Source organism: Phyllobates terribilis, unplaced genomic scaffold, assembly GCF_046119375.1.
Source record: "Phyllobates terribilis strain yellow unplaced genomic scaffold, ASM4611937v1 Scaffold_1__5_contigs__length_1240528914, whole genome shotgun sequence".
NCBI classification, from domain to species: domain Eukaryota; kingdom Metazoa; phylum Chordata; class Amphibia; order Anura; family Dendrobatidae; genus Phyllobates; species Phyllobates terribilis.
Genome location: NW_027362761.1, coordinates 264321170 through 264345534, shown reverse-complemented (window position 1 = coordinate 264345534; position 24365 = coordinate 264321170). Strand labels below are relative to the sequence as shown.

Below are 24365 nucleotides of genomic sequence, written 5' to 3'. Positions count from 1 at the left end.
CCTTCTGCTACCCATCCGGGTTCCAGTACCGTCAGCTGGTCCTCGGTAGTTCCATTTGCTCTTGTATCTTCTGCTACCCATCCGGGTTCCAGTACCGTCAGCTGGTTCTCGGCAGTGTCTTTGGCACGGGTACTCCCTCCTGCCCAGCCTGGTTCCAGCACGCCAGCTGTTTCTGGGTAGTGTCAACGTCACTTTGCCTCCAATGCGTTGTCCTGTCGTGTTGCGGTCGGGTTAGCCGACTCTATGGTGCCTGCAGTTTAGGTGACTCCTATGTGGGCTGCGGGATCTGGCAATGAAGGCTGGTTCCATAGTGCCAATAGGACAAGCACCCTCTGTAGGACTGTGGGTTTTGGTAACTGCGGCCGGCTCGCGGCCTTGAACTTTTTTTTTACATGGGTACCTTCTGCTACCCATCCGGGTTCCAGTACCGTCAGCTGGTTCTCGGCAGTGCCTTTGGATTAGGTGCCTCCTTCTCGGTATCCAAGTTCCACCAACGTCTGCTGGTCCTTGGTAGTGCTTTCTGGCACAGGTACCTCCTGCTTAGTAACCGAGTTCCAGTAACATCAGCTGGTCCTCGGTAGTTCCATTGGCTCTTGTACCTTCTGCTACCCATCCGGGTTCCAGTAACATCAGCTGGTCCTCGGTAGTTCCATTGGCTCTTGTACCTTCTGCTACCCATCCGGGTTCCAGTACCGTCAGCTGGTTCTCGGCAGTGCCTTTGGATTAGGTGCCTCCTTCTCGGTATCCAAGTTCCACCAACGTCTGCTGGTCCTTGGTAGTGCTTTCTGGCACAGGTACCTCCTGCTTAGTAACCGAGTTCCAGTAACATCAGCTGGTCCTCGGTAGTTCCATTGGCTCTTGTACCTTCTGCTATCCATCCGGGTTCCAGTACCGTCAGCTGGTCCTCGGTAGTTCCTCAGCTTTCTTGTACCTTCTGCTACATTTCCAAGTTCAAGCTTTTTGAAATGGTTCTTGGTAATCACTCTGGATCTCCCTGACGAGGACCCTGAAGACGAGGACCCTGAAGACCAACCCTAAGAAGACGAGGACCCCGAAGACAATGACCCTGAAGACGAGGACCCTGAAGACCACCCCGAAGAAGACGAGGACCCTGAAGACCACCCCGAAGAAGACGAGGACCCTGAAGACCACCCCGAAGAAGACGAGGACCCCGAAGACGAGGACCCAGAAGACCAACCCGAAGAAGACGAGGACCCCGAAGACGAGGACCCCCGAAGACGACGACCCTGAAGACCACCCCGAAGAAGACCAAGAAGATGACCCTGAAGAAGTTGACCAAGAAGACAAAGAAGAGAAGACAAGCACCAAGATACAGAAAAACAAGAGACAGAAAACCAAGAAGCAGAAATACAAGAAGCTGCAGAACAAAAAGCGGAAGAACATTAAGCATAAGACTAAAAATCAGAGCAAAAGATAATATCTAAATTATAAGCAGAAGATGACTAAGCAGTGTATGGGGGTGAGTCCGTTCCTCCTCGTGGTGCCCCTGGAAAAGACCTGCTGCTGCAGGCCAAACTGAACGCGGACAAATCCTGTTGTAAATCTTTTGTGACGGGCAGAACGAAAGGTGTAATGTCCAACCTTTTATAGATAACAACTACAGGAATGCCTGTCACAAATAAGAATATGATGAAGAAGAAGAATATGAAGAAGATGAAGAAGTAGAATATGAAGAATGTAAAAAAAAGAATAATACGAAGAAGGTGAAGAAGAAGAAGGTGAAGAAGAAGTGGATGAAAAAGATGCTGAGGATGATGAAGGAGAAAGTGTGGGAGAAGTAAAAAAGAAGGTGAAGAGCATGGAAGTAGTGAAACATAAATATCTGACAAAATATAAAAATACTTAACATAGTTAATATTTCCGTAACTCAGAACATAATAAAAAAATATTAATTCCTGCTATTCCATTTGACTGGGCTAAACCTCTATGCCTTTATTGTCTCCCCCACCTCCCCCAATACATTCTACATTATTCTTAGTTGTTTTCCTTCATGTAGAAATAACCTACAAGGAAAGAAAGGGTTTATTTTAATTCCGATATTTATGTCCCATTGACTTGCATTGGTTTCCGGTATCGGAATCGGCGATATCCGATACTTTTTCGGTATCGGTCCGATCCAATCCGATCCGATATTTCCCGATATCGGAAGGTATCGCTCAACACTACTGATAACACTACCTCCGCCTAGGAACTATAAGAAAAATGGTAACCAAATTCTTTTTTCACGGCTTTCTAATAATAAGATCCCCAGCATAAAGGAGAAGTCGAGAACTCTACAGCGTGATGCAAACTCCTGCCTACCTAGTTAGCAATGGAGGATGTACTGGGATCTCACTCTGTCCATAATTCTGGCTGCATGAATCTGCTGCTAGAAAATAAAGAGGCTCTTACCTAATGCCACATCACCGCTTTCATCCACCTGGGGTGGATTAGCACAGCCTCCATTTTCTTCTAAAGTGAATAAGAGCGGTTCATCGTCCTCCTGCGTTGCAGACATTGTGACTATGGATCTCTCATCGGCAGAATAATCTCACTCATTCGAGAGGAATAACCAGACATGGAGCAGCTCTCACATTATGGAATGGGTCTAGAGGAGCGGACCTCTGGATCTTCAGATACAGCACCAATCACAAGGGTCCTGCAAGAGACCTAACAAAAACATTTTATCAATGGCCGTGTCTGAGCCAATAACCACTGTTACATACAGTACAGACCAAAAGTTTGGACATACATTCTCATTTAAAGATTTTTCTGTATTTTCATGACTATGAAAATTGTACATTCACACTGAAGGCATCAAAAACTATGAATTAACACATGTGGAATTATATACTTAACAAAAAAGTGTGAAACAACTGAAAATATGTCTTATATTCTAGGTTCCTCAAAGTAGTCACCTTTTGCTTTGATGACTGCTTTTGCACACTCTTGGAATTCTCTTGATGAGCATCAAGAGGTAGTCACCGGAAATGGTCTTCCAACAATCTTGAAGGAGTTCCCAGAGATGCTTAGCACTTGTTGGCCCTTTTGCCTTCACTCTGCGGTCCAGCTCACCCCGAACCATCTCGATTGGGTTCAGGTCTGGTGACTGTGGAGGCCAGGTCATCTGGCGTAGCACCCCATCACTCTCTTTCTTGGTCAAATAGCCCTTACACAGCCTGGAGGTGTGTTTGGGGTCATTGTCCTGTTGAAAAATAAATGATGGTCCAACTAAACGCAAACCGGATGGAATAGCATGCCGCTGCAAGATGCTGTGGTAGCCATGCTGGTTCAGTATACCTTCAATATTGAATAAATCCCCAACAGTGTCACCAGCAAAGCACCCCCACACCATCACACCTCCTCCTCCATGCTTCACGGTGGGAACCAGGCACGTAGAGTCCATCAGTTCACCTTTTCTGCGTCGCACAAAGACACGGTGGTTGGAACCAAAGATCTCAAATTTGGACTCATCAGACCCAAGCACAGATTTCCACTGGTCTAATGTCCATTCCCTGTGTTCTTTAGCACAAACAAGTCTCTTCTGCTTGTTGCCTGTCCTTAGCAGTGGTTTCCTAGCAGCTATTTTACCATGAAGGCCTGCTGTACAAAGTCTCCTCTTAACAGTTGTTGAAGAGATGTGTCTGCTGCTAGAACTCTGTGTGGCATTGACCTGGTCTCTAATCTGAGCTGCTGTTAACCTGCGATTTCTGAGGCTGGTGACTCAGATAAACTTATCCTCAGAAGCAGAGGTGACTCTTGGTCTTCCTTTCCTGCCGCGGTCCTCATGTGAGCCAGTTTCTTTGTAGCGCTTGATGGTTTTTGCAACTGCACTTGGGGACACTTTCAAAGTTTGCCCATTTTTTCGCACTGACTAACCTTCATTTCTTAAAGTAATGATGGCCACTCGTTTTTCTTTACTTAGCTGCTTTTTTCTTGCCATAATACACATTCTAACAGTCTATTCAGTAGGACTATCAGCTGTGTATCCACCAGACTTCTGCACAACACAACTGATGGTCCGAACCCCATTTATAAGGCAAGAAATCCCACTTATTAAACCTGACAGGGCACACACCTGTGAAGTGAAAACCATTTCCGGTGACTACCTCTTGAAGCTCATCAAGAGAATGCCAAGAGTGTGCAAAGCAGTCATCAAAGCAAAAGGTGGCTACTTTGAAGAGCCTAGAATATAAGACATATTTTCAGTTGTTTCACACTTTTTTGTTAAGTATATAATTCCACATGTGTTAATTCATAGTTTTGATGCCTTCAGTGTGAATGTACAATTTTCATAGTCATGAAAACACAGAAAAATCTTTAAATGAGAAGGTGTGTCCAGAGTTTTGGTCTGTACTGTATATAGATTAGAATGATCGTAGGTTTATGGGGGAGACAATCCCCTACAAGTAAGATATAGTCATAAGGCAAAAGCTTTACAAAACAGCATTTGGTCATGTAGGAGTCTGATCTGTTTATTGTGTCAAAGTCACATCATTATATGGAGTGTCCATCACCACATCTGCAACATACTGAATAACTTCATCAGGGCTGCCACCAGGAATTTCAGGGCCCCACACTGGCAAAAATTTCGGGCCCCCTTGAGACTCTACCCAAGCTCCACCACCAACCCCCGAACCTTCCACAGTCACACCGCCCACTCTTGGAAAAACTCCACTGCTACATCCCGTCATCACCAATCACATATTAACAGCTCCCATTGAACACCATATCACATACACAGCCATCAGCTTTTGTTTTGGCCAAAAGATTTTTTAAGCCGCCACCATGAAAAGGTAGACTCTTCTGGCCGGGCCCTACTCTACTCTAACCTATTAAACATTTCTTAAGATATATCTAAAAAGAGTATTGGGCATTTTTATTTATTTTTCTTTAAGGGAATGTGTGACATACATTTTTTAAAATGACCAATAATACCACATATTACCACCACATGGTGACTAAATAATACTACATACAAGGGACAAATACCGTCACACCATAGCCAGACCTCTATATATAGTGTATGTAACATACCTGGCGGCGTCCTTGCATAGAGGTCCATCTCCCACTGTGCAAGAGCCCGCACTTGATCTCCAGTCCAGTCTGCTAGCCTGGCTTCCCTCCATGCTGTCTGCTTGCCTCTGTGTCTGCTGCTTAAGGGCGGTGCCCGATCACTTCCTGGTTCTTGTACCTGCTGCGGGCACACCCCTTGTGCGTCCTCAGCCTATTGCTGTCTGTCACCTGGTATTTAAACCAGCTGCTCCAATGAATCCCTGCCTGAGCATTGTGTTTCATTCAGTGTGCTCTTTCACTCTGAATGTGCCAGGTCCCTTTCTGTGTTTGCTTGCCTGCCTGCCTTTCCTGGAGGCTGTATTTCCAGGCCTGTCTGAACACGCTCCTTGCCTGTTCGTTCCGCCTTCTAGGGGCCGCATACCTAGACCCGCTCCTGTATCTTGTCTGTCCTGTCTGAACACGCTCCTAGCCTGTTCCTCCCGCCTTCTAGGGGCTGCATACCTAGACCCGCTCCTGTATCTTGCTACTGTGTCTGTTCTTGTCTGTATACTCTTCTAGCCTCTTTTCTGTGTTTCTCTAGGTCCGTACCTTTCCTTTTTCTGCAGAGTCTGAACTCGTACCTAACTCCTGCTCGTTGTCACTGTACTTCCGTTTGTGAGTTTGTGGTCCACTCGCTACTTCACTGCAAGTACCCTGTGGGTATCTGGTTCTGCCTTTCCCTTCCTGCCTGTTCCGTGTGTACAGAGCCCTGTCCCCCCTGCTCTGCCTTGCTCACCGCTCCGGCGGTTCTAGCCTGCTCTGCCTTGCTCACCGCTCCGGCGGTTCTAGCCTGCTCTGCCTTGCTCACCGCTCCGGTGGTTCTCGCCCGCTCTGACCCTTTGCTCACCGCTCCGGCGGTTCTAGCCTGCTCTGCCTTTGCTCACCGCTCCGGCGGTTCTGGTCTGCTTTGCCTTTGCTCACCGCTCCAGGCGGCCTCGTCCTGCTCTACTCTCGCTCACCGCTCCAGGCGGCCTCGTCCTGCTCTACTCTCGCTCACCGCTCCAGGCGGCCTCGTCCTGCTCTACTCTCGCTCACCGCTCCAGGCGGCCTCGTCCTGCTCTACTCTCGCTCACCGCTCCAGGCGGCCTCGTCCTGCTCTACTCTCGCTCACCGCTCCAGGCGGCCTCGTCCTGCTCTACTCTCGCTCACCGCTCCAGGCGGCCTCGTCCTGCTCTACTCTCGCTCACCGCTCCAGGCGGCCTCGTCCTGCTCTACTCTCGCTCACCGCTCCAGGCGGCCTCGTCCTGCTCTACTCTCGCTCACCGCTCCAGGCGGCCTCGTCCTGCTCTACTCTCGCTCACCGCTCCAGGCGGCCTCGTCCTGCTCTACTCTCGCTCACTGCTCTTGCGGGCCTCGTCTTGCCCTGCTCTCGTTCACCACTCTGGGCGGCCTTACTCTGCTGTGCTTGTCCGCCACATCTGTGGTTCTGTTCCTGAGTCCCAGTGTGTACTGGGTCCTATCCCGCCTGTGTTCCTACCTGCTAGTGCCTCCCTGTCTGCACTCTAGCCGTGCTTGCCTGTACCCCTCTGCCTGCATACCAGTCGTGCCTGCCTATACCCACCAGTCATTGTGCCAGCCTAACCTGTCTGTTCCTGTATTCCCCTGTGTGGGTCAACAGCCGTGTCCGGGGTCTGTCCTGGAGTAGCACCTGGTCCCTCTGCTCGGTTCCTCCTTGGTGCACTGGCATCGTATGCCGTCGTGCGACCCTGGTCGGATCGGGTGAATACCTAGTTACGCCCCTCCAGGCATTCACTCTCCGGCACGGTCCGGTGGAATCACACGCACACGCCGCTCAGCCCGGGCGTGTGCATTACAGCATGCTCAGGCCATGGTTCCTGTTGAGCCCCACGGCCTTCGCTCTCTGAGACGTTTTCCAACGAATACGTGCATTAAAAATAAATAAAAAAATATATATATTTATTTTCTTTAGTTGAGTTCCAGGCGAATTACGCACCCGTTCAGATGGATCTTTCTGCACTCGTTCCTGCGGATCCGGCGCGGTACTATGGGGATCCAAGACAGAGTCGTGCATTTGTGGAGCAAAGCATGCTACACTTCAAGTTCTACCCTCTTTGTTTTCCCACCGATCGGGCTAAGGTGGGATTCATGATGTCTTACCTAGCGGGTGATGCCTTGAAATGGATCACCCCCCTATGGGACGCACAGGATCCTATCGTCCTGGACATAATGGCCTTCCTGGTGGCTTTTCTAATGGTCTTCAATGACCCTAACCCGGAAGCCCCTGCTGAAGCTTCACTTCCCAATATCCCGGAGCAGCCCCGATGGGTAATGTGTGTGGGTAGCGCACTAGTCCTCCTGCCCGAAGAGACTCCTGCCCACCCAGAATCCACACAGGATGACTACGCTCTCCGGAATACTTCTCCCAACCTCAAGAGGCAGTCCAGACGTGCTAGGCGTAGAGGCAAGCCGTCACGCCAGGGTCTGTCCTCCCAAAGACCTCCTGATCCCAACCTTGAAGTCCCTGCTGAAGCTTCATTTCCCTGTATCCCGGAGCAGCCCCGACGGGTAATACGCGTGGGTAGCGCACCAGTTCTCCTGCCCGAAGAGACTTCTGCCCACCTAGAATCCTCCGGGATACCACCTGATGACAAATGGAGAGAGACTTCCCTACACCCGGTACCCGATACTTCGTCCGCTCCGTCCTGTGAGCCTGACAATGGGTACCTCAAAGGGGTAGTTAACCCCGAGTCTCTACACCCCTCCGACCAGGCGGAGGACCTCCAGTTGTCTCCAGAACCCTTCGGGGTGCTACCTGGTAGCGAATGGACAGAGTCTTCCCTATACTCTGTACCTGATACCTCGCCCGCTTCGTCCAGTGAGTCCGACCTAGTGGACTCCGAAGCAGAGGTTATCCCCGAGTCTCTACACCCCTCCGACCAGGCGGAGGACCTCCAGTTGTCTCCAGAACCCTTCGGGGTGCTACCTGGTAGCGAATGGACAGAGTCTTCCCTATACTCTGTATCTGATAACTCAGCCGCTTCGTCCAGTGAGTCCGACCTAGTGTACTCCGAAGCAGAGGTTATCCCCGAGTCTCTACACCCCTCCGACCAGGCGGAGGACCTCCAGTTGTCTCCTGAACCTTTCGGGGTGCTACCTGATAGCGAATGGACAGAGACTCTCCTATACTCGGTACCTGATACCTCGCCCGCTTCTTCCAGCAAGTCCGACCTAGTGTACTCCGAAGTAGAGGTTACCCCCGAGTCTCTGCACTCTTCCGACCCGGCGGAGGACCCCCAGTTGTTTCCTGAATCCTCCGGGGTACCACCTGATAACAAAGAGACAGTGACTTTTCTACACCTTGTACCTGATACCTCGCCCATTTCATCCTGTGAGCTTGACAAGATGTACCCCGAAGCAGAGGTTACCCCCAAGTCTCTGCACCCCTCCAATCCGGCGGAGGACTTCCAGTTGTCTCCTGAACCCTCTGGGGTGCTACCTGATAATAAGTGGAGAGAGACTTCCTTGTGTGCTGTTCCTGGTACTCCACCCGTTTCGTCTGTTACTGAGGATGGCTGGATAGGAGGTAGCATCCTAGCTACTCAGATGAGACCAGTTTTTCCTGTGGACAGTGGAAGTGATCTCCTTGAAGTGAAGGATTGGCCCTCGAATTCCCTGCGGAACATTCTGGCAGGCCTGAAGAAGAGGAGGCGTAAGGGGGGGGTACTGTAACATACCTGGCGGCGTCCTTGCATAGTGGTCCATCTCCCACTGTGCAAGAGTGGGCACTTGATCTCCAGTCCAGTCTGCTAGCCTGGCTTCCTCTGTGTCTGCTGCTTAAGGGCGGCGCCTGATCACTTCCTGGTTCTTGTACCTGCTGCAGGGACACCCCTTGTGCGTCCTCAGCCTATTGCTGTCTGTCACCTGGTATTTAACCCAGCTGCTCCAATGAATCCCTGCCTGAGCATTGTGTTTCATTCAGTGTGCTCTTTCACTCTGAATGTGCCAGGTCCCTTTCTGTGTTTGCTTGCCTGCCTTTCCTGGAGGCTGTATTTCCAGGCCTGTCTGAACACGCTCCTTGTCTGTTCGTTCCGCCTTCTAGGGGCAGCATACCTAGAACCGCTCCTGTATCTTGTCTGTCCTGTCTGAACACGCTCCTAGCCTGTTCCTCCCGCCTTCTAGGGGCTGCATACCTAGACCTGCTCCTGTATCTTGCTACTGTGTCTGTTCTTGTCTGTATACTCTTCTAGCCTCTTTTCTATGTTTCTCTATGTCCGTACCTTTCCTTTTTCTGCAGAGTCTGAACTCGTACCTAACTCCTGCTCGTTGTCACTGTACTTCCGTTTGTGAGTTTTTGGTCCACTCGCTACTTCACTGCAAGTACCCTGTGGGTATCTGGTTCTGCCTTTCTCTTCCTGCCTGTTCCGTGTGTACAGAGCCCTGTCCCCCCTGCTCTGCCTTGCTCACCGCTCCGGTGGTTCTAGCCTGCTCTGACTTGCTCACCGCTCCGGCGGTTCTAGCCTGCTCTGCCTTGCTCACCGCTCCGGCGGTTCTAGCCTGCTCTGCCTTGCTCAGCGCTCCGGCGGTTCTAGCCTGCTCTGCCTTGCTCACCGCTCTGGCGGTTCTAGCCTGCTCCGCCTTGCTCACCGCTCCGGCGGTTCTAGCCTGCTCTGCCTTGCTCACCGCTCCGGCGGTTCTAGCCTGCACTGCCTTGCTCACCGCTCCGGCGGTTCTAGCCTGCTCTGCCTTTGCTCACCGCTACGGCGGTTCTGGTCTGCTCTGACCCTTTCCTCGCCGCTCCAGGCGGCCTCGTCCTGCTCTAGTCTCGCTCACCGCTCCAGGCGGCCTCGTCCTGCTCTACTCTCGCTCACCGCTCCAGGCGGCCTCGTCCTGCTCTACTCTCGCTCACCGCTCCAGGCGGCCTCGTCCTGCTCTACTCTCGCTCACCGCTCCAGGCGGCCTCGTCCTGCTCTACTCTCGCTCACCGCTCCAGGCGGCCTCGTCCTGCTCTGCTCTCGCTCACCGCTCCAGGCGGCCTCGTCCTGCTCTGCTCTCGCTCACCGCTCCAGGCGGCCTCGTCCTGCTCTGCTCTCGCTCACCGCTCCAGGTGGCCTCGTCCTGCTCTGCTCTCGCTCACCGCTCCAGGCGGCCTCGTCCTGCTCTACTCTCGCTCACCGCTCTTGGCGGTCTCGTCTTGCCCTGCTCTCGCTCACCACTCTGGGCGGCCTTACTCTGCTGTGTTTGTTCGCCACATCTGTGGTTCTGTTCCTGAGTTCCAGTGTGTACTGGGTCCTATCCCGCCTGTGTTCCTACCTGCTAGTGCCTCCCTGTCTGCACTCTAGCCGTGCTTGCCTGTACCCCCCTGCCTGCATACCCGCCTGCCTGCATACCAGTCGTGCCTGCCTATACCCACCAGTCTGTGTGCCAGCCTAACCTGTCTGTTCCTGTATTCCCCTGTGTGGGTCAACAGCCGTGTCCGTGGTCTGTCCTGGAGTAGCACCTGGTCCCTCTGCTCGGTTCCTCCTTGGTGCACTGGCGTCGTATGCATTCACTCTCCGGCACGGTCCAGTGGAATCACACGCACACGCCGCTCAGCCCGGGCGTGTGCATTACAGTGTATAGGTAATACAGTGATCACCAGTGACATTATACACAAGAGCTCTGTATATAGTGCATAGTGTACAGGTAATACAGGGATCACCAGTGACATTATACACAGGAGCTCTGTATATAGTGTATAGTGTACAGGTAATACAGGGATCACCAGTGCCATTACACACAGGAGCTCTGTATATAGTATACAGTGTATAATGTCAGTGTACAGGTAATACACTGACTCACCAGTGACATCTCTAGTTGAAGTCCTTCATCTTTTCTTCTTCATCCAGTGAAGATCACCATCGCTTCTTCTAGCCAGGACTCGTCTCTGCATAAAATAACACACAGTTATCTAGAGCACCGCCTCCAGATCACATTCAACACTTTTTCCCCAACTTCTACACTAGGCAGGTAAATACAGATGTGCACCCACCATTAATATACAATTAGTTATTATGCAACCCACCATTCCAAATATAAATTGTAATCCACCACTGCGCCCCCACAAACTATAAATAGCCATTTTCCTCACCCAATAAATATATAAATTAGCACCTGTACTCTTTCCCCCAATTCAATATCAGTCACACTAGATCCTCAACGCCCCCACCCTGTACCTCCCGCTCTCCCAATTCATTATATTTACAAGTCCTCCTCCGTCCCATTCATTATGTCATGTCCTCTCTCTCCCACCCTCTATTCATTATCAACTACTCTCTCCCACCCTCAATTCATCATCAATTGGTCTCCCACACTCTCAATACAGCATCACTTACTGTCCCCCATCCCCCAGTCTCAATACATCATCATTTAGTACCCCCACCCTCAATTCATCATTATTTTCTCTCCCCTAACCCCCCACGCTCAAGTCATCATCATTTGCTGTCCTCCGTCCCTCACCTTCAATTCATCATTTACCCTCCTCCATTCCTCGCCCTCAATTCCTCATTTGCCCTCCCCACCCTCAATTCACCATTTGCTGTCCCCATCCCCTACCCTCAATACATCATCATTTTCTCCGACCACACCTATTTAATTAATTTTATTAAAAAAAAAAAGTTTTTCAAGCTTACCTCTCATTTCCACTTCTGAAATAGTATCCTGGTGCGCGTACATACCGACACCTACACAATGATGTCATTGCATAGGCGCCGTCACCAGTGCGTCACAAAAGAGGCAGAGGAATCTCCCTGGACTGGGCCCAAGACCCCACCTCTTTGCTTCTGCTCACAGGGCCCCATACAACAGTAAGGGCAGTAATGCCCTGATGGTGGCCCTGAACTTCACATTATTTCTCCAGGAACAGATCACAACCTATGCCTCCCTTATATTTCCCACAAGGTGGAATATCCTCATTTATATGAATATCCTCCCTATCTACACAACCTTAGGGTGCGTGCACATGGTCAGTAAACGCTGCGGATTGGACGCAGCGCAGTTGCGGACGGGATTTCAAGAAATCCCATGCCCACTATGCGTCTCCGTGCTCCTGCGGCTCACCTGCGGAGAAGGACATGAAGAGCGTCTTCACAGACCACAGCATGTTAATTTCTCTTGCGGAGACTCTAGTCTCCGCAAGAGAAATTCTATCAGTGCAATGTATAGGATGCGGTGAATCTGCATGTGTTCAATGAACACATGCGGATTCACCTGCGTGCAGCGCTTTGGACACAGCACAAGTATGCTGAGTTCAAAGCGCTGCAAAAAGGATCATGTGCACATACCCTTAGATCACCCGATCACCATTCTTTATCTTCATGCCAGCGCCTTACAGAGACCAGCATGTTGACTGTTCTACAGAGGAACTGTCGCCTCCCCTGACATGTCCGTTTCAGCAAATGCTTTCCATGAAATAAGAATTCAGGATCTCCTTTTGTCTTCTTTGTAATGCTGTCTCTTTGCTATTCCTCCAAGAAATCTGTGACTAAACTGACAACAGGGTGGGATCAGTTAGGTTAGGGGTGTGTCCCTTGTAGCTCTGAAACTGTCCAATCAGTGATGACTATCAGACTATTATAGTGACACGCCCCTCTCACAAGTGGAATGGTAATAGCCAATTTATTCATACATTTCTTGGAAAAATAACAGAGGAACAGCACAACACGCAGTTGGAGGAAAAGATTTCCTAGGATTAATTCAGAAGCATTTACCGTACTAAAACAGACAAGTCAGGAGAGGTGATGCAGAAGCTGAGAGGACCGGAGAACCCCACTAATGTTCCTCAGATGCTCAGGCACACATCATGCTTTCCTGCAATCTTCACATGATGGTCTCCGTCATCTCCACATTACATTCTCACTGTGCCATCGTCTCCATCAGATACTGGTAATGCCTGAGAAAGGAGCATGTGGTGATAGCTCAAATATCATCAAGGGAACGATTACTGTTAATGTATTATGCAAAAAGTTATTGTTCTTAAACGTGTATTGTGCCCTTTATCCTGTCATGTTCTTCCATTATCCATCATGGTCTATGGACTGGCACCTCTACGCTCTAGGATTAACCCTTCTCTTTCCATGACGCACCTCCTCATTGTCTCCTGGACCCTTGGACATGACCGTTCTTTATACTGATCACGGTGCACACCTGGTTGGAGTTAAAGGGAACCTGTCATGTTGATAACGGCATGTGATGTGCAGGAAGATATTATAGTGCTGATCTGACAGATACACATTTTTGTGGGAAAAGTTTTTCTATAAGTTACATTTTATTTATTTAAATCCCTGGAGTTTGTCTGTATAGGAGTCCAGTGGGCGGTGCTACTCAGTGATTGACAGTCTCCCTTATATGAATGTGCATGCAGAGATAGCTGTCAATCACTAGTAGGACCGCCCACTGGACTCCTATAAACACAAGGGCTGTCAGGGAATAAAGTCCAGGTTATACTGAACCTTTTCCCACAAACCTACACATCACCCTGCTCAGCTTCTCCTCTCTGCCATGCTGCCCACACATCAGACTGCATCTACAACGTGGCAGGTTCCCTTTAAATGCAATGCCCAATTCTCCATGGGCATCACCCACTCCCTTGATGCTGATGCCAGGAGATCTTCTATGTGGCTGGGACTCGGCACAGACCCCCATCCCTCCTCTGCCTTACCTACTGTATGTCCCGGCCACGTATGTCCTCCGTGCACTTCTCAAGTTGACTTTAGCATCACGTGACGCTCTCTTCTGCGGGCTCCCCGCATCCGCAACCAGGGACCAATTAAAGCAGCATCACTTTAGCAGCCACAGACCCTTACCAGATTCTTCCGCACATGCGCTTTGAAGAAGCTGTAATGTGTACCCCAACTACGCATGCGCAGCATTCCTTCGCAGCCCTGCCTGTGTTTTACGAGTCCCCGCCATATGTTGTTTCGGAATAAAGCTGCGCTTCTGCGCTTGCGCACTAGATGGTGCTATTCTATTGGCTGCACGCGATACCCAGTCACGTGGGCCGTTTCCATGGAGATTGTACACGGAAAAAGTACACAGGTAGACATATCTGAGAGGAGAGGAGTCCATCGCTCGCTGCAGGTGTAGTGCAGCTGTGGTGCCTTTATCCTCTTTGTCTAGAGACTTCATGGAATACCTGCTGCCAAGATCTCTAACCTTCTCATATATTTTGTGATTCAATTCCTTGCTCAACTAATTGAAAGGTATTTTATCTCAGGGCTGAAAAAGCTGTTCTGCGCATGTCCCACTGACCCCATTCTAGCAAATGACAGACATATCTCACTTCAACACCATCATTCACTGACTGCAAGCGGAGATCTAACAAATGCTAAAAGCACTAAAATCTATGGCGTATACTCTAAAGCCGCAGTAAATTCCTATATAGGATGATTATGACTTCTATATAGAGACCCCTTCATGCTATATGGCCCCTGTTATCATAAAACAGGTAGCAGTCTGCAATCAGAAGGCTGGGGATAGATATAGGCAGCAGGGGGCCGTGTCGGACTGGTATGTGGGCACAGATAGGGCGGTGCATGCTGTGTAATTCACTAAACTATACATTGCAATCAATGGGAAATAAGGCAGCAACTTACAAAGCAAATGCTTCCTCCATTCCCAGAATCCAGGCTGCCATCTACAGCAGAGCCCAGCGATGGCGCTGACCTCCCAGCCCTGCCCTGCCCTGCCCTATTATGCTCTTGTATCTATGCACATGTTGATTTATTCTGTATTATTAACTCTTTTTGTTTCTGATGATTCCAGCCTCCTATCATTACACAAGTGTATATGTCTGAATAGTCGGACTACAAGGAAATCCTAGAAGCTTGCTCATCGCCCTCGAACATGGCATCCGATGTCCTGTCCATGCCACAGCCAGCCACGCTGTCACCTCAGCCATTGCAATCTCCGTCCGGAGGGGTTGTGAGACTGCTGAAGCTCAGCCCCATCAAGACGCTTCCAAGCATTGACAGCATAAAGATGGTGGAGCATGGCCGTAAGAAGCTGACCTCCATAGAAACCCAGAGGGTGGCAGCAGTGCTGGATGAAACGATCAGAAAGCTAGAGCTGCTCAGTCTGTTTCAACACGCCATTGAAAATTTGGATAGGTATAATGTGGTGTTTGGTTCAGAGCTGACGGGAGCATTGCGGGAGCACAAGAGGCTACAGGAGAACATGCGAAGACGACTTCAACGTGTGAAAAGTGGGGAGGAAGAGACCGGCGTCCAATGGGAAAAACCAAATACGGCAGAAGGAGCTGACGTGCACCTTGGTGCTCTTCATCAGGGTGTTCAGAGCTCTGTCAGGAATACGTTAAGGGTATTTTTGTCAAATCCAACAGCCTGTCAAGCTTTAAGATCTGAAGGAAATGTGCGGGATCAGGCCTCACAGACACTGATCCACTTTCTGTCAGAGCTACGGTCATTTCTTTTTGAGAGGCTCCTCACCAGTCCATTAGAGCAGAACGAGAGAAAGCATTATCTGCAGGAGATTACTCTACGTGACCACAAGAACAGGAGCATTTTGATGGCTTTGGAAGAAGAACTGAATGCAGCTATTCTGGACCGTGACACTGAGGTATGCAGTGACTTCCATTATAAAGGTCCATCCATTACGGATATTTGCATCTAGTGGCGTAATTATACAGGGTTCTGCTTGTGCGGCTCTTATCCAAATAGAAATACTGTGCCAGCATGACGGCACATTAAAACAAACTACAACTTAATTTCACCAGTGTGCTGCTGTATTTGTTTCATTTGTAGCTTATTTTATCTGTATGGTTATTTTATGGGGTCTTCTCCCCCATTGATTTTTTATGCACAGGCATAAATGCAGAATGCAAGCATATATGTATTTATGACACACACAAATGCTTATTTTTTTCAACACAGCAGCACAGTCACTCTCATTACTATGCTATCACTCCATAGCTTATCCTGAGGCCACCATCATCATTAGATCACTGATAATTCAGACATAGTATTTACGAATAATTCAACAACTGGACGTCTTGTGTTTCTGCCGTTTACCATCCTACCTAACCCCGATATTTCCATCTATATGATACTACTAGAACTCTTAGGCAGCTCAGTTCTGCCCTTCCTTCTGTATATTACATCACTTGCATCTCAAAAACATCTCTAGCATTTACTTTTTTCATACTATGGAAATGGCCCCAACTCTTATTGTTTCTCAGATTCCCTCTCATCGTGATTACTGTGACTTGTTAGTAATCAGTGTTCCTATCCCTGAACTCTTCCATCTCTCATCTATCTTGAATTGTGCAGCCAGCCTCAATTTTCTATCCAACTCCTACTCCGATGCCTCCACGCTGTGCCAGTCATTGCACTGGTTATCCAGTCTCTTGAGAATTCAATTATCTCTGTCACCCACAAATCTCTCCACAGTGATGCACTGTCCCATGTTTCCTCTGTCATTTCTGCCTACCACCCTGTCAGTAGTCTAAGGCCCTTCATAGACATTAAATAGATGTAAGTGACAGCTATCTCTCCCAACTCTCCCATACACGGGGACGCTTGGCTCAGCCAAGTGCTGCTGCTTTCTGTGTCAAAGGCATTGAGAGATTCCTTTGGTAGTGGCTCATCTACAGGGAGAACAAAAGGATCAACTGATGACATTAAAAGGGTCGGATCCTTCTTTTCACCCACTCCCGGGCAAAATCGAGAAGTCCCCAAAGACATTAGACTGTCTGTCGATCCCAGTAAAATCGGCTAGTTCCGTCTATGTACGTGGGGATCCTGTCATATCCAAAAAAAAATGATCTCAGATATAGGGTTTATATGGTGTTAATAATCATTAAATACTACCCCATACTAAAAGCTACTGGGGGAAAATGAACCTAAATCCTCCCAGGAGCAGCTGGCATCAGTCATGCAGGGTGCGATTACAGGGAGCAGGGAGCAATTAGTTATCGCTCACTATACTGTGAGCAGAAGCTATAATCACTCCCCGACACTTTGATTGACAGCTCACTCTTCAGCGCAGCTGTGCAGAGCGGGGAGTGATTCTAGCTGCTGCTCACAGTATAGTAAGTGATAACTGTAATCGCTCTCTGGATCATCCTTATGACTAAAAGGCACCAGCTCACAATAGGATACAACTTCATTTTCTCCCCATAGCAACACTTTCAGTATCATGGCCAGGCAGCCTTTTAACGCTACTTACCTGCAGATTACCACCATAACTGAAAGTAAGTAGCGTTTTGGGGCATGACGGGTTCCCTTTAAGGTTAGAATACTCTAGAATCTGAATCTCTCACTTCCACCTTTACTTGTGCTGCACCAGTTTTCTGGAATGCACTGCCCCAGACAGCGTGAATCATTTTCTACAGCTTTAAGGCTGCCCAAAAACACATCTTCTTAGGCAGGCTTATCCCAGTCTTAATTCATGTTTTAAGTATTTATCCCACTACTGTTTTTTTTAATATAATTTTTGTATCTCAGCGTCTGTATGCTAATTCTATACAACAGCACACATGTGAAAGATTTCCTATAAACGTCTGTAATAAATGGCATTTTTGTATTACAAAACTTTTCTCTAGATCTCAAAGAAAAATGAGATTATCCGGCAGCTTAAGATCAACCTGCATCAGTTGGAAAAGTTTTCGGAAAATCAGGTAAAACGCATAATGCAGGAGGCAGAAAAGCAGCAGAAGTCAGACTGCCGAGCGTCCGAAGGGAAGATTGCAAAACTTCAACAGGAACTGCAGCAGCTGAGATCACAGCTCCATGGTGCTATTGCGGAGAACCGCGAGGTAGAGCTAAGCCTTCGAAAGGTACGTGTTCTGTATTCCTACAATTCAGTAGCTACAATTAGGCTGTGATCAGTAATAATAAAATACGCATTCACATTATAATGTGAAGTTATATAACAGTAGTGTGCCCTGTTATCTGTTATAGACATGATTTTGTAATTTCTCTTGTTTTATTGCTTAACTCTAATTATATAGAAAAAATATAAAGTGGAAACTGAGATTGAGAACTGGATACAGAAATATGATGCTGACATGGGAGAAAAACAGGTATGAAAATTAGACTGTGCTCATATCATTTTCTTCATATTTGTTTCTTTTCGGGTTGACTTTTTTTGCATTTATAAGCCCTTTAGATATTTGTATCCAATACAGCCATTTCAGCAGTCAATGTTTTGTTCTCTATTAGATAAGTATTGCTAAATGTATCTAGAAGTGGCTCCTCTCGTTTTCCCTACGGCAATGAACATGCATGCTCGGATCTCCTGCCCCTTGTGTGGAGAAGAATGGTTGTTGTGTCCATCACTATGAAGAAATCTGAACGTTGGCCACTTTACATATGTGTTGAAAGAGCATAAAATATACAAAAATGCAACTTGCTAATTAAAGGGGTTTTCTACTACTTGGACAACCCCTTCTCAATACCTATGTTTCTCTACCCCAGTAAAATATTAACACTTATACTCACTTCTGGTTCCGGTGCTGTTCCTGCCGGGTTGGCACTGGCTCTCCCAGGGCTTGCATGACATTGTTATGTCACATGATCCCTGAGACCAATCAGTGCTGGCTTCACTGACTCTTCCATCAGACATCCGGAGGAAGTGAGAGAGTAGCCGCCACATTGTTATCACATTAGCCCCGGTAGAGCCAGTGCCGACACCACTGTACCAGTGCCGTTATCGGACGTGAGTATAGGCGTTATTATTTTACTGGGGGGAATCGGGGATTAAGAAGGGGTTGTCCAAGTAATGGACAATCCCTTTAAGGTTTTTAATCATTGACACTAATTCCTCACTATAGTGAGTGATGTCATTTACAACAGAAACGTACTCTAGCCCCTGCTTGGTGCATAAATCTAGTGGTGGCACATGGCTCTTGAAAGTTGTGCCAAATTTATTAAGGGGCACAAGTCATTTAATTATGGTGCATCTTACCCCGGTGCTCTCTTCATCTAGACTGGAGTACAAAAATGTCAGTCGTAATAACTTCAAAGTAAATGCCTAAAAATAAAGTAGATTTCCTTCCTTTCTGCTCGACCACAGGCGGAGTTAGAGGAAGTAGAGGGGATGTATGAAGAGGAGAAGGCCCAGCTGGCAGAGCTGAAAGAGAAGCTGGCAGTGCTGGAAGTGGAATATGTTCAGATTGTGGAGGAAAGACGACAGGCGCAACTGAGAAAAGAAGAAGAAGAAAAGGAGCTGGCCAACATGAACCGGGCAGCAGTAGTTATCCAGGCACATTGGAAAGGGTACCAAGTTCGCCGGTCTCTGAAGCCCAAGAAAAAGAAAAAGAAGAAAGGAAAAAGTGCAAAAGGGAAGACCAAAAAAGGCAAATAATAAAACAGTATAGAAGAAAGATCTTGTACACCAAATTTCACTAAGCATGCAAAAGTTGTAATTTTTTAACATGTTATCAAATACCCCTCCTTAATTACAGAGCCCCCCTATAATGCTTTTATTATACTGCACAGGGAATTTAACATAGAGACACTCAATAATGACGATAAATCCAAGATTTTATTTGTATTTCTGTACACTGAAAGATGTATGTCTTAATAAAGTGTTGTTGGGTTGTAAAAGTTTGTTTATGGGATTGGGGAACTGCTAGAAGGGTAAACCTAATAGCTAGAGATCTGCACATCTTAGTATTCTGAAGGCAAATCTCAGAACAATTATTTGGCAAATGTCTGAACTGCAAGCTCTATAAACCTCTCTGTAGTATTGCAGAAGCTAAGGATGGACTAGGAGTAAAATTCAGCCCTGCCATTTAAAAGCACATATGCCCATGCTGGCTCTGTCCCCTTCCTCAGATTAGGGTCTCCATTATTTATCTTACCCTGCCTGCAGGAAAACAAGATTTACTAAAAAACCTACATTTCCAATAATACTGCTATATAAAATTTAGCAATATTGCAATATAATAGACAAATAATACCACCAGACCATAAGAAGATATTACCTACATATACAGTAGTGATGATACCACCATACTGATCATTAATCATAACCACTGTACTATGACTGACATTACCACCATACAATGGTAAAATCAGTTCCAAACCAGTCCTCAGCAGACCAAGTTCTCACCAGTTAAGTTCTCGCTGATTGTTGTCATTCATTTTCCCTTTTCTTTCCTATTCGACCCAGACCGCCATGACCATTTCTTCCATCCATAGCTCGTCCATGCAAAATATAACAGACACATCTTCTGCTTGCTGCTTTTCCAGCCCCCTCCTCACATGCCCCCATGTCTACATAAACCATACTGTATATTGTTCATCCAAAAAAGATCCAAAAGTCTATGGGAGTACGGAAATACGTATAAAGCTGACAAGGAAAACTCTCATATATATTGAAAAAGTAACAATTTTATTAGCCAAATAAACAAAACGTACAAGATAAAATCAAGTATTATAAAATAAGGGAAGGAGAACAGGAAGTCACTACAGGAAACAAGTCACAGGCGATGTCAAAATATATCATAATATCACAAAAGAAGTGGTAGTCAACTGGGTTCACATGGAGAATGTTGTAAACATATATATGTGTGCTTGTGTATATATTGCACACAATCCCTGGTAAACAAATTTTATATCATTATTCAATACATGTAAAATATTATTTGTGCAAAATGGCAGTGGAAGCACACATATATATGTGTATATGTAAATAGATCTATGTTCACAATATCCCAGATAGAAAAATTGTTCAATTATGTTGGATATTAGTTGTGCAAAATTGCAATAGTAGCACATATACATATGTAAATTCATGTATTGCACAATGTCCCAGAACAAAATAATACAAGTAAAATACACTATGCAGTGCAGGAGTGGCAACAAATAAATGTATCTTATTGCGTAGGATAAATTAGCTCAAAAGAAGCAATATGCAGCAATGTCTCCACCTAGTGGTATTATATGAAACTACAGTTCAGGGACACTCCATTGCAAAAATGTGACAATGGTGAAGATATATATCTCAGATGCAGCAACCAATCTACAGTATAGTTATATTGGATTTAGATAAGAAAAGGTCAAGTTCGTAATAGTATCAGACATATAAAGAGCACATATATAATATCTCAGCACATATAAATAGCAAGAGTAGATGAAAAAAGGACAATTGAACAACTCATGTCATGAGTTATTCAATTGTCCTTTTTTCATCTACTCTTGCTATTTATATGTGCTGATATATTTCCATTGCATGTGTGCTTGGCATGAATTGTCTGATACTATTACCAACTTGACCTTTTCTGATCTAAATCCAATATAACTATAGATTGGTTGGTGCATCTGAGATATATATCGTCGCCATTGTCACATTTTTGCAATGGAGTGTCCCTGAACTGTAGTTTCATATAATACCACTAGGTGGAGACATTGCTGCATATTGCTTCTTTTGAGCTAATTTATCCTACGCAATAAGATACATTTATTTGTTGCCACTCCTGCACTGCATAGTGTATTTTACTTGTATTATTTTGTTCTGGGACATTGTGCAATATATGAATTTACATATGTATATGTGCTACTATTGCAATTTTGCACAACTAATATCCAACATAATTGAACAATTTTTCTATCTGGGATATTGTGAACATAGATCTATTTACATATACACATATATATGTGTGCTTCCACTGCCATTTTGCACAAATAATATTTTACATTTAAAAATAAAAGTAATTTGCGCTGGGCTAAAGGACAGAATAAAAGGTAGGAGAAATAGATAAATAATGTTTTTATTAAGGCTCAAATTGGAATGAAAACTGGTAAAATTTAAGTTAATGGGAGTACTGTGCCAAAAGGCCTCTATGTGTACTCTGCAACCCTACCTCTGGGAGTACTGTGCCAAAAAGCCTCTATGTGTACTCTGCAACTCTGCCTCTGGGAATACTGTGCGAAAAAGCCTCTGTGTGTACTGTGCCAAAAAGTCTAACTGCAACCCTGCCTCTTGGAGTACTGTGTGAAAAAGCCTCTGTGTATTCTGCAAGCCTGCTTCTGGGAGTACTGTGCTTTTAAGCCTCTGTGAACTCTGCAACCCTGCTGTCACTGGGATACTGTGACAGAGAGGGGATAGAAGATCGCTATGTCTGGTTACTTGAACTCCTGCACTGATTAGAACTGCTTCACCATCCTATTAAACAGTGCAGGTTTTCCTTGCTCTGTCTCAGGGGTTAATCAGTTCAGTTGATCTCCTGGAGCTCTCCATCCTGAATTGTCTCAGCTGTTCTGTGTTGGCCACTCCCCTCTGGTATATATGCTCGTCACTGGCACTTGGGAGTTGCCAGTGATATTTGTACTACTTCCTTGTTAGGAGTTGAAGGAGAAGTTCAGTGTTTGGAGTAAGCAGTTGGAAAGTTTTTAAAGACATTTCTGTGTGGAGTTGGTTTGCGTGTTTATCTTTATCCTCTCCCATTTGGTTTGTGCCTCCTATTCCTCACCGGTTTCCCACTCTGTTGTTTTGTGAGTGTATTTGTATGATTGTAGTTTTCTTTTATCCCTGTCTGTCTGGTTAGTGTTTTCCAATACACTTTGGGTGGATGGGGGAAGGAACAGATAAGGTTAAAATAGGAGCATAGCAAGATGTGAAACCCTGACGTCTCTACCATTAGGGGTAATCCGGGGGACATGAATAGCATAGGGTGCTCCTACTTCAAGGGATTGGGTAGGTGCCCACAGTCTCTTGTCACTATGTGACACCTGCCTCTGGGAGTATTGTGCCAAAGAGCCTCTGTGCGTACTCTGCAACCCTGCTTCTGGGAGTACTGTACCAAAAAGCCTCACTGTGTACTCTGCATCCCTGCCTGTGGGAGTACTGTGCCAAAAAGACTCTGTGTACTCTGCCGCTGTGTCTGTATGAGTTGTAGGCCTAAAAAATAGTTATACTCTGCAACCGAGTCTGTGGGAATACTGTGTCAAAAAACCTGTGTGCTTGCTCTGCACGCATCTCTGTGGGAGTACTCTGAAAAAAACCTCTATGGGAGTACTCTGAAAAAAGCCTCTGTGGGGTTACTCTGCAACACAGCCTGTGTGGGTGTACTATGCAAAACACTTTTTTTTGTCATTTTATTTTAATTTGTGGAGGGCCCAAAACATTGTGAATGGAAAATAGAACGAACAAACTGCAGTGGAGTCTAACAAAGGCTGGGTGCGGCTGATATACTTCTCTATTCAGCCAAAAGGTACAGACAAGTGCCGTGGGATCCACGCCTGGTTCATTTTAATGAATGCGAGCTTGGCCACGTTGGCTATAGACAGGAGCATGAGCCTGTCTGTGATCACACCTCCTGCCATGCCAAACACACGTTTAGGGATGAGCGGACACGTGGATGTTTGGATTCGGCGGGTTTGACTAAGCTACAGTGAAAAGTTTGTTCGGGACCAAACTTCACCCCGAACTCAGTAGAAGTCAATGGTGACCCGAACTTCGGTGCGTAAAAATGACTGTAAAATAGTCATAGTAAAGACGACAGGACTGCAAAAGGAAGCCAAATGGGGGTAAGAGCAGGACAATTGCCCTGCAAACAAATGTGGATAGGAAAATGACTTATAATAACAATAAAAAATAAAAGAAAAAATTATAATATTGAACCAGGAGGTGGAGGTCCAAGTGGGGCAGGAGGTTCAGGAGGAGGAGGAGGTAGCCAACACTGTTTTTGTTGTTTTTTAATCATTAACTACAGCTTATTGCGGTATTTAAGAAGGAAACCATATTTAAAAAAACATTGGTACTATGCATGGCTGTGTCATTTAATAAGCAATGTAACTGTCATGGCAGCTCCCAGAGAGATAAACTGAAGCTATTATGAATTCACGGCTTTTCACTGCTGAAGGTCTTCATTGTGACACATGGAGTGCTCCATTTGAACAAGCATTTTTGCTGGATAACATGTTCTCATTAACTGTGGCATCAAACAGTCTTTAAAAGGGTTTTCCACTACTTTTTCACCCCCCCCCCCCCCCCCCCCCCCCGGTTATATATCATAGCTCGTCAAAACAATACCTTTTGTAATATACTTGTATTACATATATATCTTCTATGAGAACATCTCAGCAGGGATCACATCTTCTTCCTCCTCTGTTTTGTACAATACTTCCCTTTTCCGGCACAGGAATCATACAAAATGAAAGGAAGTTGTCACTGTGCTCCTGGTGGTGGGTGTAGACGTTTTGTATTGAATGACAGCTTGCCTGAGCATGCCACCTGACGACACAATTAGTCTGCCTCAGGAAAGCTGACCTGACAGTTTGATTCAGCAGTAGAGCAGGGGCTGACACCTTTGCTAATGAAGTGCTGCGATCTGGGGTGGAGAATGGAGA

At 46.6% G+C, this 24365-nt stretch overlaps 2 protein-coding genes across 6 annotated transcripts in view; one reads left to right on the top strand and one right to left on the bottom strand.

Moving 5' to 3' along the window:
- TPCN1 (two pore segment channel 1) overlaps window positions 1–24164 on the bottom strand; it is a 134353-nt gene extending 110189 nt beyond the window's left edge. The window contains exons 1-3 of one of the 5 annotated variants that reach the window (XM_073672001.1): window positions 13712–13950; window positions 10855–10939; window positions 2413–2670 (exon numbers count right to left, since the gene is read on the bottom strand). In XM_073672001.1, the coding sequence (XP_073528102.1) occupies window positions 2413–2518 (106 nt within the window). In that variant the 5' untranslated portion in view covers window positions 2519–2670; window positions 10855–10939; window positions 13712–13950. Of the gene's footprint in view, window positions 1–2412; window positions 2671–2918; window positions 2941–10854; window positions 10940–13711; window positions 13951–18975; window positions 19009–24048 lie in introns of those variants that run through there. The other 4 variants (XM_073672010.1, XM_073672019.1, XM_073671991.1 and 1 more) reach the window with 4 other exon arrangements.
- On the top strand, window positions 14048–19566 carry DRC10 (dynein regulatory complex subunit 10). Its single transcript, XM_073672038.1, has 5 exons — window positions 14048–14252; window positions 14815–15627; window positions 17612–17845; window positions 18020–18091; window positions 19084–19566. The coding sequence occupies exons 2-5, from the start codon at window positions 14896–14898 to the stop codon at window positions 19372–19374; spliced, it is 1329 nt and encodes a 442-aa protein (XP_073528139.1). The 5' UTR covers window positions 14048–14252; window positions 14815–14895; the 3' UTR covers window positions 19375–19566.
- Window positions 24165–24365: the final 201 nt, after the last annotated feature.

Excerpts from the sequence above, each read along its gene's own strand:
- DRC10 (XM_073672038.1), top strand. The coding sequence starts at position 14,896 with ATGGCATCCGATGTCCTGTCCATGCCACAGCCAGCCACGCTGTCACCT. Across the intron at positions 15,628-17,611 it reads TTCTGGACCGTGACACTGAG|ATCTCAAAGAAAAATGAGAT; the intron begins GTATGCAGTGAC and ends ACTTTTCTCTAG. Across the intron at positions 18,092-19,083 it reads CTGACATGGGAGAAAAACAG|GCGGAGTTAGAGGAAGTAGA; the intron begins GTATGAAAATTA and ends GCTCGACCACAG.